The sequence below is a fragment of the Chelon labrosus genome, assembly GCF_963514085.1.
Source record: "Chelon labrosus genome assembly, chromosome: 4".
Taxonomy (NCBI): domain Eukaryota; kingdom Metazoa; phylum Chordata; class Actinopteri; order Mugiliformes; family Mugilidae; genus Chelon; species Chelon labrosus.
The window spans coordinates 20,245,651-20,265,796 of NC_140340.1; the positions used below are offsets into that span (position 1 = coordinate 20,245,651).

The 20,146-nt window shown below is 42.2% G+C and overlaps 2 protein-coding genes across 5 annotated transcripts in view; both read right to left on the bottom strand.

Annotated features, from left to right (window-relative positions):
* Window positions 1–10,746, bottom strand: part of cpne1 (copine I) — a 29,689-nt gene extending 18,943 nt beyond the window's left edge. Inside the window, exons 1-3 of one of the 4 annotated variants that reach the window (XM_084543923.1) lie at window positions 10,584–10,746; window positions 6,976–7,044; window positions 1,186–5,211 (exon numbers count right to left, since the gene is read on the bottom strand). In XM_084543923.1, coding sequence (XP_084400049.1) covers window positions 2,481–5,183 — 2,703 coding nt within the window. In that variant the 5' untranslated portion in view covers window positions 5,184–5,211; window positions 6,976–7,044; window positions 10,584–10,746 and the 3' untranslated portion in view covers window positions 1,186–2,480. Of the gene's footprint in view, window positions 1–1,185; window positions 5,212–6,975; window positions 7,045–10,583 lie in introns of those variants that run through there. The other 3 variants (XM_084543927.1, XM_084543924.1, XM_084543925.1) reach the window with 3 other exon arrangements.
* A 764-nt stretch (window positions 10,747–11,510) lies between these two features.
* nfs1 (NFS1 cysteine desulfurase) lies at window positions 11,511–19,723 on the bottom strand. Its single transcript, XM_084542581.1, has 13 exons — window positions 19,333–19,723; window positions 18,636–18,712; window positions 18,412–18,528; window positions 16,802–16,885; window positions 16,312–16,464; window positions 16,132–16,225; window positions 15,858–15,992; window positions 14,829–14,986; window positions 14,639–14,744; window positions 14,407–14,488; window positions 14,228–14,311; window positions 13,949–14,038; window positions 11,511–13,445 (listed from the first exon to the last, which is right to left on the bottom strand). The coding sequence occupies exons 1-13, from the start codon at window positions 19,436–19,438 to the stop codon at window positions 13,382–13,384; spliced, it is 1,350 nt and encodes a 449-aa protein (XP_084398707.1). The 5' UTR covers window positions 19,439–19,723; the 3' UTR covers window positions 11,511–13,381.
* Between the last annotated feature and the right edge of the window lie 423 nt (window positions 19,724–20,146).

The following is a 20,146-nucleotide window of genomic DNA, read 5'->3' on the forward strand; positions in this document are numbered from 1 at the left end:
ATGTGAGCACCATTTCTCTCCTTGAATACTTTGTTGGGAAATTAAAAGCAGTCTTATTACTAAGGAGGGGCTTAAAACTGCACTTTACTGTAGAGTTTGAATCATTTAGAAGCCCAAATTTCTCAGGATGTACAGCGACTGGCTGCAACCACAATATACTGGGTGCTAAAGTTTTGTAGTGTAAAGCATAGATTGTTTCTATTACGAACGCAAAGCATCCAGGAGGAATCTAACAAAATTATTACTGGCTCCTGCAGCTCTAAGCATCTTTGACCACCTGCATTAACATACTGTGTATTATTTAACACCAGGATTTGTTTTATTCTGGACTTACGGTACCACGATGGGCAGGAAGCCAGCCTAAACTTTGTACAAAATTTTCGTGGGCGGGGAAAGTCGGTCTGAAGTTCTGAAGATCTTTGCTGGGCCAATCAAATCCTTCATGTGGTGGTGAACAGAAGAGCAACTTAGTTATACACATCATTTAAGTTTGTTTACAACAAAATTATTGTTTACTATGAGGTGAAGAGGTATCTTTTCTCTGTATTGGTTGAGACACGTCTATTAATAAAATCCCAATGGAGTGTTAAATCTGTTAATGTCATATCTTGCCATTAGCAGGCCAGCTGAGGAGTTCTCACATAATTAGTGTTCCAGCAATTGACCCTTTGTTGGTCTTCTGATTGGTCTACTGATCACCAACCAAGTCGAAACCTTGTCAAGTCCCAAGTTCCTATGTTACTGTTGCCAACTTAGACAAACAATACCAATGCAGGGGACCCATTCCCATTGAAAACCAATTCATGTGATAACTCCTTAACTGGGCTGGTAATGGTAAAATATGCCATTTCTGAAAGACTTTTTAAAAAAATGTGTTTAAGTCCAGATTTGTAAAGACCGCAAAGCAGCTACTGTCTGGCAAATACATAAAAGCTACTGAGCTTTGGTGCTAGCAGAGTTGGTAGTTTAATGAAATTTTGCTAAAATCACTGATTAACTGTCGCATGGAGTTAAATTTTAAAATAACTCCTATTGACGGCATTCACATCAATTGATCTATATCCTTAACAAAACCAACCCAGTCTTCCATTCAAGTTTCAAATAAAGGCACAAGAGACTTTAACCCATAATCAGACAAGTTGCCGTCATATAGACAGTGAAGAGCAGAGTCAGAGAAGGCGCATCGCATGTGAGGAACGTCCCTTTATTAACCAAAGCAAAGGTGACTCCACATTATGTATGGTTATTCAATCATACATGTTTGTGCACACTGACAATAGAAAGAAAATGAACTTTAAGGTGGAAACATCTAAATCATTATCAAACATACATACAACAAAAAGCTACCAAACTAAAAACTCTACAGACTTTATCTCAGCTCTCCACAGTCCAAACACCTACAGAGCATGTGCTGTGGAAAAGGTGGGTTCGATGGATGGCATTATTCAAACAGCATAAAATTGTGACAGATGGAAAGAATTCAGCAGCCCCATTTTACAAAACAAGTCATGAGTCAGCAAACTGTCAATTCCACATCCTCTTCACAGCAACAGAAAACTGATGTAAAATAGTTAATCAACATTTTACCATAGCAACAGTGTCAGCAATAGAGCTTGATTTTTTTTACCACAGCAATGGTACATGACAACATTTCAATATAGCAACAGACCACAAACATTTGATCGTGGCAACATAGCTTTTTTTTTTTTTTTTAATCATAATCTTACCATAGCAACATGGAATGTGAAGACTTAACCACAGCAATGGTGCACTGCAGTAGAAAGGCTTTTCATCTAAAGCATGTTTAACCATAGCAACAGAGTTTTACCATAGCAAGAGACAACATGAACATTTTAATGTAGCGACAGGTCATGGTGTTACCACAGCAACAGAACGTAGACATTTAATCATGGCACCATTCTGTGGATGCTCATCAATACCATAGCAACAGAGAATGTTAAGATATTACCATAGCAACAGAGCATGAGTCAATTTTAAACCACAGCAGCACAGCACATTTAAGCGCACATAGCGACAATGCGTGTCCACCACTTTACAATCATCGTGTTACCATAGTAACGAAACAAAAGAGTGCGTTCTGTGTGTCAACTCTGGACATGATTTGACAAAAAGCTGCACTGTCATGAAAAGAAGGTAAGAAAGGTCCTGCCGAAATCGAGATCATAATCATAACCGTCATCAGTTTTCGCTACCAAAGTCAGTGGAGCAGCTGCAGAAAAGAGCAAAGTCTGGATTACAGTCAGACAGACTGCAGAGGGGCGGGGCTTACCTGCCAATAGCTACGCACAGGGGAAGGAGCTTTAATCATGACTGAAAGTCAGTGGGCAGGGAAATATCCAAATTGGGCTGCTGACGACTGAGTTTAGTCCAGAACCAGGTGTGGATTAGGTTTGCTGTGTTTCACCAGGATCGTTGATCCAAGCAAATGTAAAATGTCACGTACAGTCTGTTGTGGGACTTTAACCCAGACTTATCTTGACCTTTCGTGCACCAATAGGTCGGTCATTGAGGTCCATGACCGCGGCAGTGGCCTCGTCGTGGTTCTGGAAGGCCACCATGGCCTCACCAGTTGGCATGCCTTTCTCACTGAACTGTAAGCACACTGAGCCTTGCAGCACCTGGTAGCCATAGAAGAAGTCCATGATCTCATCCACGGTTACAGTGAATGGCATGTTCTGAAGTTTTACAATTGTTGGGCCAGCAGCACCTCGTGGATTGTTGGGATTGTTTGAACCTCCAGAGGCTGGCTGGTTCCGGAGACCTTCGGCCCCTGGAGTGAATACCTGCTGTCCACCAGCTGCCCCGCTCCCTGGGCGTCCCTGGTTGTTGTTGGCCCCTCCCCCTCGGTTCTGTCCTCCCCCACTTCCTTTCCTGTTGGCATTGTCAAAGGGCACTAAGCCTCTCAGTCCATCTTGGCTGAACGGAGCTCCTCCTGCAGCACCAGGACGAAAGCCTGGCGGTTCCAAAATGGGTGCTCCAGGAAGGCCTGCAACTAGTGGAGGAGCAACGCCTAGATTCACATCCCCGAGTCCTGTGGCCAGTGGAGGGAGAGGAGGAGGGCCTGCCAGTCCGTTCCCTGGTGCTGAGAATGGAGTTACAAAAGGGGCACTGTTTAGGTTCCCCATGGTGTTTCTGAGGAAGTTAAACTCCTCCCCACTCATTCCAGCAAATGGGTTAATCTGAGGTGGCTGAGGACTAGGCTGAGCTTGCTGGTGCTGATTCTGATTCTGCTGATTCTGGTTGCGTTGGCCCCTTTTGTTCTGGGGAGGAGGATTTCTCTCAATTTCCTTCATCTGCTCAAACGTCACCAGATGGATAAAGGCATCACGACCGTTGAGTTTTTGTCGGTGCAGTCGTTCAGCTTTTCGAGCATCTTCCTCAGTTTGGAGCTGGAAAATCGCTTGACCAAGACCGTTGCCATGGCTATCTGTCAGGACCTTCAGGGTGTCCTCGTAGAGGCCCACACCCTCCAGGAAGGCACGAACATCCTTCTTGGAGACATTGTAAGGGATGTTGGTGATGTGCGCGCAATTCCTAGGTGTTTTCAAGCCATCCTGGTTCTTGCCATCACCCTGTGCTGCTTCGCGTTTGCGGATGGAATCAATCTTTTCATGCATTCCCTTCCGGCTTATAGGATGAACCTGAATAAAGCGGGAGCCCATGTATTGCATGTGAGCTCCCAGAGCACTCTTGTAGTCCTGTTCTGATTTGAATTCAAGAAACCCTTCTCCTGTGGCTCGCCCATTGGGTCCATATGCAATGTAGACGCTGTCCTCAACAATGGCCAAATTCTTAAAGAACTCCTTAATCTGTTTCTTGTCTGCTTCGTATGGAAGGCCCTTTAGGTAGACACAGAACTCCTGCCGAAGGGGAGATCGTGACCTTCCACGCTGATCCCTGCCTCCTGACCCAGCATTACCACGGCGGTGCTGCTGGTCCTGTGAGTCATTGCTGTTGTTTGATTTGCTACTATTGTGAGGAACGTGGCCTGTCCCGCTGTCATTCAAGCTAGCCCATTGACGCTCAGAGCCTGGGGTGATCTCTATGAATCTTTGGCCCATCATGCCACCTCCCCGTTTCACAGCTTCAAAACTGTCATGGGGCGAGAAGAACTTGACCATAGCCCTGCCAGATGGCCGACCTTGACCATCCCTCAGCAAACGAACCCCATCCACACTAAGACCCCTAAAAAATTCCCTGACATCAATTTCTGAGCAGGTGAACGGGAGGTTCTGCAGAAAAACAAATAACTCATCTGGACTAGCCACTCCTGCCCCAGTGGCGGCGGCAGCAGCAGCCTTCATATGGGCCTGAAGTCCAAGTGAAGCCAGGGGGGAAAGTGGATTGAAAAGCATGGGGTTGTGGGTTCCAAGAGGGAGGCCAGAGCCGAGGCCTGCTGGGGGAGGCAAGGAGGGGTTAAAGGGAGGTAGGGAGGACATGTGGGAGAGGTGGGACATAGGGGGCACTGGAGGTCCTTGGGACAGCGGGGAGACATTAGGGACAGGTGGGAGAGAAGACACTGGAGGAGGAACTGGAATGGTGGGTAGTGTGGGCAGAGGGGGCATGGAAGTCATGCTAGGAAGTGGAGGCATGGGTGGGGGACCTGCATTGAGTGATGCCAGAGCTGTGGTGATTGTGGGAGCAGAGCTGTAGCTGTTCGGGAAACTGGGCACTATGCTGGCCAAGCTGGCTGCTGCTTTGTTGCTTGGTGGCTCCTGAGATGAGCTTGCTGCTGTTACAGATACTGGGGTATTACTGAAACCCTGGTTTCCGTGGCTACCACTTCTCCCCCCTGCCCCGGACTGCACTGTGGGTATGGGGGCAGCACCACCTTGTCGGTTGGCATTTCCTGCTGTAGGTGCAGCCATCTCCACAGCCCCAGCCCCAGCTTCAAATCTGCGGCGGCTGAGTTCAATCATGTTCTGCATCTCTGTCTTGCTGCTAAGCAACAGGGACACTTTGGACCCCTTAATCGACCCGCCTGTTCGCATCATTCCCAGTCGAGCATCCTCGTCAGTGGCGAAGACGATGAAGGCCTCGCCATGTTCGCCCCCAACGATGTGCACTCCCCCATCAGGAATGGTGAGGCCAGAGAAGAAGTGTCTGATGTCCATGGTGCCAGCCACTATGGGCAGACCCTGCAGCCTGATGACTACTGCCATATTGACTGCTAAACAACAGCCCTACAACCTGGGGAGAAAGCAACACTACCATCAGATGAAGAGCAGAAAAAGGAGACCAGTGGTTTCCTGATGTTCTCAGTATACTCAGATATGACCTTGCAAGCAAATGAATAAAGGAATGGTCAACACTGTTTATGTTTTATTCGCTTCAGAAAAACCCAGAGACCAATTTTTAAACTTAACACACCCATTTTTGGGGTCCGACATCTGGAAACCAGTGGTGTTTGGTATGGATTTGGGGAATGTTGCAACATTTAATGGGAGCTGACAAAAAGGTCAAGTAAATCAGTCTCTCTACAAGTCTGATAAAAAATATCCTTCATTTAAAAAGGATTATGAGACCATGCGCCACACCAGATTTTTTGTTAGATCACAACAAACGCAATCCTAGTCATTATTATAGCTTTAGTGTTCAATAATTTGTGCTGTAAAGATAAATGACAGGGAATAAATGAGTTAAGGAATAGCACAGATGTCAACAAAGAGGCTTGAAGAAAATAAGGTTCACAGAGGGACACTCCATAATGACAGAGTTGATGCTGCGCTGATAAATGGTACATTCTCTTCTCAACAGATGTTATGAATCAACAAAATTTTAAGTCTTTAAAACATTTTTTTCACATGCTAAAACAGTCCGAAACAGTTGCCATCTGTGACATCTTTAATTACTGAATCTGGGCAAACTTTCTGACAAGTAGCCAAATATGCCAATACGTTTTTCTGAAGAAAGCATGCAACAGGGCCAGGTCACACAGTATAAATCCTGTTTGGTTTGTAAAACAACAACCCATAGAGCTTTTATTTGATCCAGCAACTGTTATCAGGTTTTAGCATCAGCGCACTTTTTATTTTTTTGTAGTATCTTAGATTGTGTTCCTCTTGTGTATCAGTAAAATACCTCAACCTAATGCTGGATTCAGACAGGAGGCAGAAGCCCTGCAAAGAGCTGCCAGCTTCCTGTAAAAAATGACACCCTGGGATCTATAGTTCTGCCCGTCTGCATTATTTCCAATAATGATAAATTAGAAAAGCAATTAAGCTGTTGATTGTCAATCCGTTTGATTTTCCTGGCCCTGTTCCTGGTGATGATTGTCAATCCGTTTGATTTTCCTGGCCCTGTTCCTGGTGATGATTGTCAATCCGTTTGATTTTCCTGGCCCTGTTCCTGGTCCTCTCCAGGAGTTTTGATTTCCCTAATTTTTATTTTTTTTATCCCACTATCCCCCCTATGAAGTTGATATACATGTAGCCAACAGTTGAACATACAAAAAGCTTTGCATAGTAAATTTATAAGGTCATAATCCGCTCTACATAGAGCGGAGGAGTTGATTTGCTTAGTGACCCATGCAAAGAAATGCATGTCGGGTGATAAAACTGACATATCAGTGATTCTGTCTCCTGTCTGAACCTGAAGTAATACCAGGCGTACAGCAATAGTTTTGCTGGAAATTAAGACCCACAGTATATTTCAAATGAAGTGCTCATTGGATCACCTAACAGTATATAAAGCGAAATTCCAAAGTTGGAATTTTTCAAACTTTAAAAAAGATAATGAAATGTCAGTTGGCACTGTCAAATAAATTCATTTGAAGATTACTGAAGCCTTCAATTTCATCAGAGCTGTTGGCCCCTATACATAACAGAGTAGCTGTTTAGTTCATTAAAGCTGTACTCTTGTCTACCATGCAGTACAAAGATATGGCGAGTATACTTGACTGATTGTGAAATATTTCGTGCAACAGTAAGCCTTCATGAATCTCATGCAACTCACCAAAGCAACTAAGCAGTGTGTATAGTTTCACTGAGTTACACACAGATGATTTCTGCAGGATACTGACACCTGGTGAAAAGGTCAGAAAAACAAAGATTCCTGTTCAAAACATCTTGATGGAATTCAACCTTGAAGACAAGAGACTGACAGTAAGTTTTACGTTAGCTTTGAGTGTTGCTGTTTTCAACAGCTGGTAGGCTGTGTTTCATCAGTATAGCTAGCTCTTAATCAGACTCAAAGTGTTAAAAAGTATGTTCAAAGTATTGTGTGATATATGTTATTTTTACCTCAACACAACACTTAAATGCATACTGAACTCAACAGTGATTATACTTTTAAAACAACCAGTTGATATTATAGAAAGCAGAAGCTTTCCAACCTAACAACAAAGTGAAACACCTATCCAAAACCAAACCCCATCATGAGTAAAACACGCAGTCTACACCAAATACCAAACTAGGCGCAAACAGAAGCTACTCTTATCTCAACAACCAGCTGAAAAACAGGTAAGCAACATCTGGCAAAAACTGAGCAACAGCCCTGGACCCATCTGGCAACCAGGCAGCCAACAAAATCAGAGATCTGCATCCTCAAGCATCACCAAGTCAGCATGCAGCAGTTTAATATCTGGTTGTAAAACACCACACGGAAAACCAACCAGCAAGTAGGCAACACATTGTCAACAAAACATAAGCATCATGTTAACAGCAGCAACTTCTCAACAAAAGTAGTAGGAGCAACATCATCAACACTTTGAAAGAAGAGTAAGAGTACGTGACATACATGTCAACCAAAGAAACATTAGCATCAGGTCAACCAGAGCAACATTAGCATTATATTGACCACAGCAAGATTAGCATTATGTAAACCACAGCAACATCAGCAACTGATTGCCAGCACTGCACAAACGACAGCAGCAAGAGGAATTAAACACATTAGAAAACATTATGTCCAGATGAGCAACAGCAGTTGGAGCAATGCCTGCTGTTCCCAAAAGCCTGTGTATTACAGAACAAGAAGAACTCTGACACTTCAATCACTCCGCAACTTGAAAACATTGTTGAAAATGCTGAAAATACAAACATTTAAAGTCTGTATGTTAGGCTGCTGCCTGCAGCTCATTGCCCTTTCAACACGATACCTGACATCAGTATTATCATCAGTAAGAGCAGAATTCAACTTCAGCACAGACAAATTGCCAACAGATGATAAACAAAGCACCGAAGGCTTCTTCAAATCAACACACTCAACATCGACATCCTCTCCCCTCATCACATGTTGGGGTCAAAATACCACCAGCCTGTGAAACATCAGCAGCAGCAAAAAGGATAAAACACAGCAAGAGGAGAAAAGACAAAAGCTAATAATCAGAGAAACAAGTATTGAGAGGAAGGTGAAAAACTGAAGCCTCATTTTATGCTACTATAAACAAGGAAACACAATGCAGCTGATAAGAGATAGAAAGCAACCTCATGTAAACAGCCAGAAAACCAGAAAGAAATTTTAAATACGTCAAATTCAAGATCAAAGAGGAAAACACTGCCTTAATTTATCACTTTAAAGAAATACATAACTGCCCACGTGTTGACATCAACCTCAAAACACTGCCAAACAAAGTAGAATTAAAGGAGGAGAGTGCAACACTATAAACAGCACATAACCAGAGTCTATTCAAGATCAAGGACCAAGAGCTCTCCACTCTCAACATGGAGCCCAAATCAGGACATTGAGGAGGCATCTGGAATAACAAGGCCAAGAACACTCAACCTTTTTCACCTCATTAAAATCTTTAACTGTAGTTGTGTAATTGTATCCCACCATCTATTTCACAAGGCACTGATAAAATCTCTGTTGTGCTTACGCAGAACTCCACTGCTTTGTAGTCTTGGCACACAACCGTTACACAGGAAAGTGTCGTAGTTCTTTTTTTTTTTCCTTCATCCAATCCACCAAATGAGGACTCACTCACCAAGTCAAGTATAGCCCCTTTCAGACATGCACCTTGTTATATGAATGTTTGGGAAATTTCATACGACCATCCCATGTTTTTATAATGTCTTCCAAATCTAAACAGGATGCATCTGTGATGCTGCGTTCACACCACCAGTGACAGAGCAACAAGCTACAAGTCATTTTCAGTAGAAGCCAGAGATTTGATCACAGTTGAGCTTCAACTTTTTTTTGATGTTTCAATGCTGCGTTAATCAATCAAGTGCGTTTCATTTACCAGTTATTTTTTTAAATGGATGACGAAATTAACAACGCCAACGAGCGTTGGAGCAACATTTCACCGGCGACCTGTCGACAGTGTAGCTGGTCAGATTTAGCCATTCTGTAACTTTATACGGTCGTAGAATGAATGCAAGATAACGACGCGTTCATACTACATGAAATTGTGCCCAAGCACTTGTTGACAGTATGTCGTTATTAGTTTAAAAGTGAATAAGTGAAATAAACCATCTCATAGCTTGACATGTCACTGCATGCATCAAAAAAAGCTGAAGCCGGCTCAACTTTGATATCTGGTGCGCCACACCCACCACATGATGACACAAGTGTCAGGCATCAGTGTGAAGCTTTAAACCTCTAGTGTCTTTTGAATTGTAGCTTATGGCTCTGTCACTGGAAGAGTAAGTGTAGTCTAAGCTCACAGTGGATTTCCAGTTCTCATTCATTTACTTGAAGTCTAAATCTAAAGCAAAAAACCCAACAACATACTGCAGTTGAGCAAAGGGAATACATTTAGATCGTATTAACATGTATATGTTCCCTGTAATAAAAAATGAAATTCATGTTAGTTTATTTACAGATCTACCGTAGTGACTAGTAAGATGCAGAACGAGATTTCTTAATAATCACACCAGGCAAATAACATTACATTTTGTCTGTCTATATATGATGCACAGTTAGTCTGAAGGATATCATGTCTGAAAAGGGCTAAAGTCAAAACCCCACAGCACCTGCATCAGGTAACCTACGGGACAGTCTCCATAGTAAATGACAGTCATCTTTAAAAAAACTACCTGCTCCTCTAACAACTCATATTATTGTAGACATATGACGCCATCACCCGGGGCGTGGCTTGCGTCTGTGGTTAACGTGTGGTCAGGGACCAACCGCAGTAATGCCGAAACTGAGCTAAAGACGGAATTAATCATAAATCCAACTCACAAACCATCCTAATCCTAGCACGCCATAAACACAGTACAAGAACAAGGGCTAGCCTACAATGAAAAATACCTTCATTTGATCTTCTGTTAACTAGCTAACGACCGTTAACGGTTACGGACAAGACAGCATTTTAATAATCAAACCTAGCTAAGTGTTTTAAACCGGCATTCATTATATTACAAAAAATATTCAACATTTAGTCTTTACATAAAAGTCAAGGCTAACTAGCTTATTTCCAGCACAAATACAGGATGCAACTTAGCTACTTAGCATGCTAACAGTCCGTTAGCGACCTAGCTGGTGGTGAACATTGCTTTGTGTGTGTGTGTGTGTTGGAGCGGAGCAGAGAGCAGGATGTGTGCATTCAGCGGCTGCAGTCGTGCTCGGCTCCCGATGTGAGTACGACACTGCGTGGGCTGCCGCTAATGGATTCTTACCGAGAAAATTGTCAACAAACACACTGAGGTTTAATTCATGAACGTTGGTCTTTTCCTCTCTCTCTCTCTGCAGGCTGCTACTGCACGAAATGGCGCAAACACCGCGATGACAAACGAGATGTCGCGAGAAGATGGAGCTGGTAAATTCTTCACGTCAGCGCGTTAACGCCCCCTGTCGGCGGAAGAGGGTTCATTTTGTATTCAAATTTAAGCTTGTTGGGAAATGTGCTTTTGGTAAAACAGAGCAAGGAAGTTTTTTTTTATTTGTTTTATGAATTCTCATTATGTGGAAAATTGTGGTGGACCTTGAAAATGTTGTAGTAGATAAAACAGGTAATTACCTCCACCCTTCCCACCCTTCCCTCCACCCTCTGCATAACAAAGCATCAGGTGAGAAAATAACTGGGAAGGATCAAGGCAAGGAAAGCCACAGGTCCAGACGGCATCTGCTCCAGACTGCTCAGGGACTGTGCAGACCAGCTCAGTCAGGAAGTCACATACATCTTCAACCTGAGCATTAGTCTGGAGAAAGTCCCTTTACTGTGGAAGACCTCCTGTTTGACTCCAGTACCAAAGACCTCACACCCCAGGGAGCCCAACCACTTCAGAGCCATGGCTTTAACATCTCACCTGATGAAGACCATGAAGAGGCTGATCCTGAACCACCTCCGACCTCCGGCACTGTACATTCAGAGAAAATAATCTTCAGATCTTGATTGCAGTCTTACAGCTCTTCTGTGTGAACTTCCTTGGGTTTTCTCTGTTGAATTACTTATTGTATTTTCTCATATGTGCTTTTTTTTTTATGTACAGTTTTTTATACGTGTAAAAAGGAATAGATGGCAGGAAAGACAGGTGACTATTCTGCATATGTTCAGGGATGTTTCATGAACAGACAATAAAAATTACAAAAAAAACTTGACTGCATAACTGTGAAGCAGCACTTTATTAGACACCAATGTGTATCAATGAGTAACAGTAGAAGACAGTAAAAGCTGGTGTTGAATAAACAGAACAGATAAAAGCTCAGACTACATCAGGGAACATAACACAAGAAGAGGCCCATGTTTATTAAGTATTAGATTTTGTATTCAGACTGATTTTTAGGATAATTTCTGTCCACAAAAAAGGGACAGACTTCTTGGTGATAGACAACAGGACAGCAGCTATTTTGAATTATTATCTGCTTTTTCTGAAAATTAATCTTCTAGGGTCAAATCAGGGCTTCAGTCTTGTACAGTGCTCTGAGAAAAATGAAACATCTGCTGCTAACAATGTTGGTCTGGATAACTCACTAACATGCTGCTGTTTAACAAACAGTGATGTGGGAAGACTGAAATATGAGACAGACAGAGCAGCATATAACCTGGAAACAGACATCGGTGAAAAGGTCAGACTTAAGAAATCATATCATCCCCATGTAAACTCAGGGCTGATGCTTTCACTTGCCACGCTGATGCAACAACCCATTGTTCTGGTTTTGTTTCTTATCACTGGGATTGTGTTGCTCAACATGCTGCTGACAAAATTCCAGAGATTTTTAGTCAGCCATCTTTGGGCCAACGTAAAGCTGAGTCACAACATACGCTACAGGTCTGAACTTCTCCAGAGGAGTCTGACTTCGGGTGATTGGATCAAAACCTGACAAAAGATCACTGGAAATACTGAGTTGTCATTCTTACAGAATCTGAGCAGCAAATACAGTGCGACTAAATTAAGATGACAAATGACAAGCCTGCATCCTACAGATCAATAGAATTACTAATCTGTTTATGAGAAATATGTCAGAGAGAAAAGAAACATGTGCGTTTTAAATGAAGAACAACAGACTAATGAATTATGTTTGTTGCTGTATAATAGTTGCAAACACTGTTAACTGGCTCAGTAAATTATAAACATATTATCCTTTTGAATATTACTTTTTGCTGCCTCACTGGTTCTTAAACCTATGGCTCTGATGTAGCATGTGATTGGCTATAATAACATAAGCAGGCTCAGAGAGGGATTAGCAAACTGAGAGTGAACTGAGCCATTTAACCCAAAGACAACCAGACTAAAGGTGTCATAGGACGCTCCACTGACCACTGATGTCACATTGTGTGAGATAGCTTTAATAAAATTGTGGTCGCAGTCAGTGTCAGATTATATCACATGAAGCATGTCAGATTGGATGGATGGTGGTTCATGTGATGAATATGGAAAAAAGCATATGAGAGAAGACACGGTATCAGCTACACAAGGTTTTCTTGTTCCTTAGAGACATGCAGCTTTCTGTCTTTTCCATATCATTTTAATCCGTACAAAGTTTTTCCCTCTAAAATTTATCAAAAAATATCACATGCAACATGATCAGCTCGTGCATAGTTTTTTTTGTCGTATTCTGATTGGTTTGTTTGGCTTGTTGCACGCTGTGAGAACTTGGTCCTAATAGTCCGTCTGAACTTTGGTTGTCAAACCTCTAAATCAGCCATCAGTGGACATCTCTCAAAGTGAGTACCACATTTTTCTCATGACTGTCGGTTTACATTTCAGGCCGCACAAAAATCACAGCCTCTGACGAAATTTTCAAGATACAGAAATAACTTGTTGGGCAACAGAAGCTTACTGATACACAACAGAGAGAATACAACAAGAAGAGACTGCTGTTTGTTAACTCTTCTGACAGAGCAACTAGAGGGTCTACAGAGACGCAGACCTACAGCTACAAACAGACTTCAAGTCGGACAGGAAGTTTGTGCGTGTTTGAGTACGGGAAGAAAGAGCTGGACCATTGTCGGCAGCTAGGAAGTGGGAGGAGTCTAGTGCTGCGTCCACTTGATGCTCTTCAGGTCGATGCCTTCCTGAACCATCTCCCACAGAGGGCTGAAAGAAAGAGAGGTCGGTTACAGATAAGGTAATCCATTATTTATCCCACAGTGGGGAAATATGGTAGTATCGAGGTCACGCCACCTGACTGATTAAACTTCATGAAGCTCCCACAGTCCTGACTGTGTTGAAAGTCAGAGATGCTCGCAGCACACTTTATTTCCTACATAAAGGTTATGTAGTTGTCAAGCTAACTACACATCAACTAATTATCCTCCTAGACTTGTTGTGCTATGATGTTGGTATTGGGTGTCAGACGGTGGCACAGGATAACAGCACATACAAATAAAGTAAGCACGGTGGATCAGTGGGCACGAAATGGGACTGAAGAATGTCTGGGTATTTGATTTCTATTCAAATAATTTCTATAGATTTATTTCCAGCCTTTCTGATTTTATTTTTAAAGAGGCTACAGCGTTACTACTAAGTCTGAGCACAGGATAAAAATGATGAACAAAACTACCAAAATAAAACCAAAGTTGAAAGCCATCTGAACTCACCTCATCTCTCTGAGTCGGCGGACCTGATGGATGCATTTCTCTGCTGTGTAGTCAACTTCTTCTTCTGTGGTGAACCTGCCGATACCAAACCTGAAACAGACACAGAGGGACATTATTTTGCACGTGAAACACCAGACAAAGGAAAAGACAAGCTACAGAGAATCATCATAGAATCACCATCACCAGTCTGTGGACTCTTGAAGAAATATTAAATAACTGAAGCTTCAAAAATACTAGTTTTATCTTGTAATCGGGATTACGATGAATAAATGTTTGTACCTGATGGAAGAGTGAGCCAGGTCTTCATCTGCTCCAATAGCTCTGAGGACATATGACGGCTCCAGAGACGCTGACGTACATGCACTGCACACACACACACAAATGTGTTCATTCATTTTCATGTTCAAATGTACAAATTGTACACTCACGTGAGTTAAAAGTCTAAGTTTGTCTCTGACCTTCCAGATGACAGAGCGACATCCTTCAGGGCCATCAACAGACTCTCTCCCTCCACATAGGCAAAGGAAAGGTTGATACAGCCTGAGAACACACACACAGCCGGAAAAGTCAATCTAAGTGTTCATACAGAAACCTTCAGACATTAAAGACTTATAGTGACTTTTATGTTCATGTTGACTAAAATTCAAGCATCAGCAGTGGATTTTGTGTGACTTGTGTGTGTGTGTTTACCAGAGTAGCGTTGTTCATGATCTCCATTCATGATGACATCAGGAATCTCAGACATGATCTTGTGGACCAGACGATTAGCCAGCATGGACACTCGCTGATGATCATACTACACAGACACAGACACATTAATTCCTGGGACAGTTTGGTGCTTTGTTTCAGGGTTCTGTGATGTCTCAGAGTGTTAGTTTACCTCCATCTCCTGCATGGCGATTCTGCAGGCGGCTCCCAGCCCTACAGTGAGTGGGGTGGGGACGGTGCCTGAACGCAGGCCCCTCTCCTGCCCGCCTCCATTCTGCAGGGGCTCCAAACGCACCCGGGGCCTGCGACGCACGTAGAGAGCACCCACACCTGAACGCACACACACAAAAACATTGATCGTCTAACAAACTCCACCCTCCAAAATGATTATCCAGTTGATTAACCACCTTTCTGACGCTGTTTCAACATCAGCTGAACATTAGATCAGTCATGAAGGAGGATTTAGAGCAGGACTCTTATATTAGAACAAATTTGTTTTCACTAGTGCACCTAATGAACTGGCAACTGAGTGTAAGTGAACATAATTTAGAAACAGAAACTACAAACCACCAAAATGCACTTTTATTCACTAAAACTGTTAATGCGTGACAAAACTTCACTTTCTGCTTTATTCATTTATTTGTGAATCCTTTATATTATTGGTTTAGATGCGCAAAGGATGGATACCACAAGCATTTTTCCAGCTCAGTGAGACTGAAAAATTGAGAAGTTGTGGGATAAACAACAAAAGGGGAGTTTTAGAATCCCATTTTTCCAACCTGTTCAAACACCTTGAGAATGTTTGATGAACTTGTTCTTGTACCACAGACATTAATGAACTCTCAAACAGGTTTAGCTTTAGCATTTTTCTACTGGTCAACAAACGAATCATTGGACTGAGACGGAGTTACATTTGGTGACAGTCCTCAGTTACATTGAGATCAATTCTGTCGCTTGGCCTTTTTCTCTTTTCTCTTTCTCTTCAAAACAATTTGACTTGTTCTAAAACTTAAACTCCTCACTTCCACTTTAACTGTGATATTATGGTATTTTATGACACCAACTATCGGTTTTCTGTGTTTCGACTGCAGTTTAATTTATCAGTATTTTTCCTGTTTACGAAATGAGCTAAGAGAACTACCTCACTCTGCCTGTAGAGCAGTTCAGGCTATACTACCGCATAATGTTAATAAGTACTAACCTTTGGGTCCATAGATCTTGTGACCGCTGATGGACATCAGGTCAACCTTCCAGTCAGCGACGTTGATGGGAATCTTTCCGACAGCCTGAGCGGCATCAGTGTGGAGGAAGACTCCTTTAGAGCGACAAATGTGACCTGTGGAAAGAAGAGAGAAGATCAGTGTATCAGTCTCCACCTGGTCACATTGATCCGATTCATTCTGCATCACTGAATCACAGATCCAACAATGTCTGTCACGGTACGGTACAGTAAAATATTTTTTTGCCATGGTTACCGATGTCTTTGATGGGCTGCTTGACTCCAATCTCGTTGTTGACGGTCATCACCGACACCAGGGAGGTGTCAGGGCGGATGGAGGCCTCCAACAGCTGAATACACACACACAGTTTTTAATATACAATGACAAAGTTTGTATACGCTGTATGTGATCTCACTGCACATTCTGCATGTGTACCTCCAGGTCCACCAGACCGTTCTGCTTGACTGGCAGGTAGGTAATGTCGAACCCTTCGGACTCCAGAATTCGACACGAATCCAGGACACATTTATGTTCGGTCTGCGTGGTGATCACATGACGCTTCTTGGACTGGTAGAACCTGGCAACGCCCTGCAGGATGAGGAGGGCAACACAGTGTGTCCTTAAAACATTCTCAAAGGTTTTCTCAAGCTGTTCCTACTGTGTTCACATCTTGTATTTCATGTGTTCTTGGCCAGCACTAAACACCTTAACAATAACCTTCTCTGTCACTAAAAATAGAGTGATATCATTTTGTGTCTTTAACTCTTACAGCGAAAATACTGTGCAGCACAGGGTGTATGTGAAGCTATCAATGACAAAAAATGTCTGAAACTACTGTTTTACTATGTAACCACTAATGTAGTAAAGTAAGGAATTTGATTATGTGAGCAAAAGATGATCAAGAAGAGGAGGAGTAGAGTGGGACCTTGATGGCCATGTTGTTGGACTCTGTGGCTCCGCTGGTGAAGATGATCTCTCTGGGGTCGGCTCCAATCAGCTCAGCAACTTCCTGCTCAGACAGAGAGAGAGAAAGAGACCCCAGTCACCCCAGTCAATGAAGACGTTCACATTACATACTGAAGTGATTTTTTTTTTTTCATATTATATCTGGATCTAAATCTGTTCCCAAATCTGATCTCTTCCTGTGCAACCTCTGCCAGGACCATCATCATTCAGTGTCGTCACATCACAGTCCCGTAGAAATAAACAAAAAGAAAGAAACAACAGTGAAGGAGGTCAACTGAGGGACAAGAATGTTTCACATTTTATAGACTATTGTGGAGAAGGTTCTGTTCATGCCAAACAGGAAGGAACTTCCTTCACAATGATCCTGGAGATGTAAACTAGCAAATTAACACATTTAATCGCAGTTTGCTTTCCAAACAACGCAGAACTTTTGTCAGTGCACGATTTCCTGGTACACCGATTACACTGATGCACACGTCCGAGCTCGGCTAGCAGTCCCGGTCTGAGTACGGACAAGACGTGTTGGCAGCCCAGACTGTTTTTTTTTGTTTGTTTTTTTTACCATTCAAAGTCAATACTGTTCTGAAAAAGTACTTTAAGTACTTACAGTAACACTTTAACTTTAGGTCTGTTCAGTTTTGGCCAGGAATAGTTTCTTTCTTTTTCTACTGTTTTGAACTGAAATGCAATAAATGCATTTTTCCAGACATTAAAAGAGCTTGAGTTTACAATATTCATGTCTGTGTCTATTATTTGATTTAGTCGTCCACTAAAATCCATTTAAATTAAAAAAGGTTGCTTTTTGGGGCAAATATTATTATGCGATTAAAATGTGATTAATCAAGATTAATTCATTACAAAGCCTCTAATTAATTAGATTTTTTTTTTTTTTTTTTTTTTTATTAATCGAGTCCCACCCCTAATTACAACATAATGGTTCATCAAAAAACAAGCTAAACCAAGGCAAGCAGACATGTTGAGTTTTCTTGGGGACATTTCATCCAGGTGGCTTCTTCAGTTCTAAATGAACTGGTGGGATTAGTTTAGGTTTTTATTTGAAGCATCTGTGGGTGGTGCCATTGGAAACTCACATAACTAAGGCCTGTTAATCTACCAATACTTACCTGCAATTCGAGGATGTTGTTGAGATTGACCTGTGTTTTGTCCTAATTTTTCCCACAGCCCAGGTCAGTCTTTTTTTGAGCTGAAAAAACTACTTTGCTTACTTGGAGTGGTGAAATGTCTTCAAGAAACTCCAACAAGTCCAGTTGCCTTTTTTTAGATTGCTTTTTGGTTATATCATGACCTGAATGAGTGAGAGTGTGACTCACATCTGCACGAGAGGCAGTTTAAAAATACAGCATCATCTGGTTGAAACTGGCCAACATAACTATGAATTTTTAAGGAAGTGTAATGTGAGGAAAGAAGAATGAATTCTTTACAAAATATGATTATTTTATCTTAGATTCCTAAAAGGTAACTTGTCGTGCTGTGAGAAACGTTAAAAAAAACAAAAACAAAAAAAAGGTTTTTACATTCTCTCTTTGTACGGACTGAGTGTCTCTCTACCTTTCTGGCTGTCTCCATGGCGGTCTCGCTCTCCCAGCCATAGGCATGCGTTCTGGAGTGAGGGTTACCATAGTAATTCACCTGGTACGGCAACATGGCATCCAGCACCCGGGGATCCTAAACACACACACGCAAGTACATATTAAAGTATAAGAACAGATAAGTGTAAGTGTTAATCAATCTTAGACTCTGACATCCATGACAACATGGTTGGTAATGGTTACCATGGGAGTGGTGGCCTGGAAGTCCATGTAGAGGGGCCGGAGCTCATCTTTCTCCAGTTCATGTTTCTTGATCAGCTCTGCAGCACAAAACACAACATCCACAGTGATTCAAGTAATGTAAAATGTTTTAATACCACATAGATTAACACATGTTTCACAATCACAAGTTGTTGATCATTATATCACAGTTCAGAGCTTCCAAACTGTATAATTTCTACTGAAATAACTCATCTAATTAAAGCTACTGGTACAACCAAGCAGAGAAAACTGAACACTGACTCAGAGCTCATCTTTTTTTATTGCATAAAACATTTGATATCTTAATTTACACCATACATTGAAAAAACTACAATCTTTCCATTAGATTCTCTAATAAAAAACACATTATCTGATGTAGCTTAATCATTGGGGCTAGTAATAATAATCTTTGAGACACATGTGAGATGTTCACATTTATTTAACATTAATCTTAAGCAAAAGTTTGATATTTTCAGCTGATATACAACTACGATGTTAATCAATTGAGGAAATAGTTGACAATATAGTGTCAGTCTACTAGTTTATTCGGACTTTTATACACTGGTCATTACTTAATATTTATGCACTCAGTTTCTAGGTGTTATGAAGTTTCCTGTATCCCTACTGCGTCACTTTGGGATTAGCTTCACGCTAGCTGCACTAAGTTTGCTCCCGTTACCTTTCCGCTGAGAGCTGGCGGCTGTCCGCTCAGAGCCCAGCCGCAAAGAAACCCACGCGGCGGGCCTCAGCAGCCGGGAGGAGACGGTCCTGCCTGGGGAAAGCATCTGGTCGACGGACTGATTTCGCTGGAGACCTCCTGACCTCCGTCAACAACAACGACGCGTTGGTCGTAACAAAAACTGCAGTGTAGATAGATTCGGAGTAGACTTGGCCCGCTAGTTGCTGTTGAAGAAAATCTATAAAATTCACGATTTAAGGAAGTTAAACGTGAATTAACTTTGGTCCGACAAGACTAGCCGCTTGTTACATCCAGGTTGAAGCTCAATCGATCTACATTAACGAGCACACACACAACTTTAAAAACATCCGGTGATGACTGTCAAAATAAAATAGTTTTACTACGGCGGGGAAATTTAACAAAAACACATAGCTGTAAACATGCATGAGTCAGTACAGTTGGGTCTTAATACACCGATTTCCCACTTTAGAGTTAAAGGGGACAATGGGGAAGATGTCCGGAAGAGGATAACGGATTCTGTCTCAAGACTAGAGATTTTAATTTGCAGCTTCCGCGTCTCTGGAGCGCGACAGTCAGTTAGTGTGTGTAGCTTGACGCCACTCGGTGTCAATCATGTTGATGCTGTTTCATGGTTGCACAAGGACCGGAAATGGAGGGCGGGACTTCCGGTGATTGTCTGAGCGCCCATTGGCTGATTTGCATTGTTTTGGTTCGCATGGGGCGGGGCCAACGTCGTTTGTGATTGGGTATAGATTGTGGTTTAGTAACAGTGATACAGCGGAAATTTTTGGAA

What these genes read in the sequence shown, in the direction of transcription:
- nfs1 (XM_084542581.1), bottom strand. Translation starts at nt 19,438, where the DNA reads ATGCTTTCCCCAGGCAGGACCGTCTCCTCCCGGCTGCTGAGGCCCGCC. An exon ending in CCAACAACATGGCCATCAAG is followed by an intron (nt 16,465 to 16,801) that starts GTCCCACTCTAC and finishes CTCATCCTGCAG; the next exon opens with GGCGTTGCCAGGTTCTACCA. An exon ending in CTGGCTCACTCTTCCATCAG is followed by an intron (nt 14,039 to 14,227) that starts GTACAAACATTT and finishes TGTCTGTTTCAG; the next exon opens with GTTTGGTATCGGCAGGTTCA.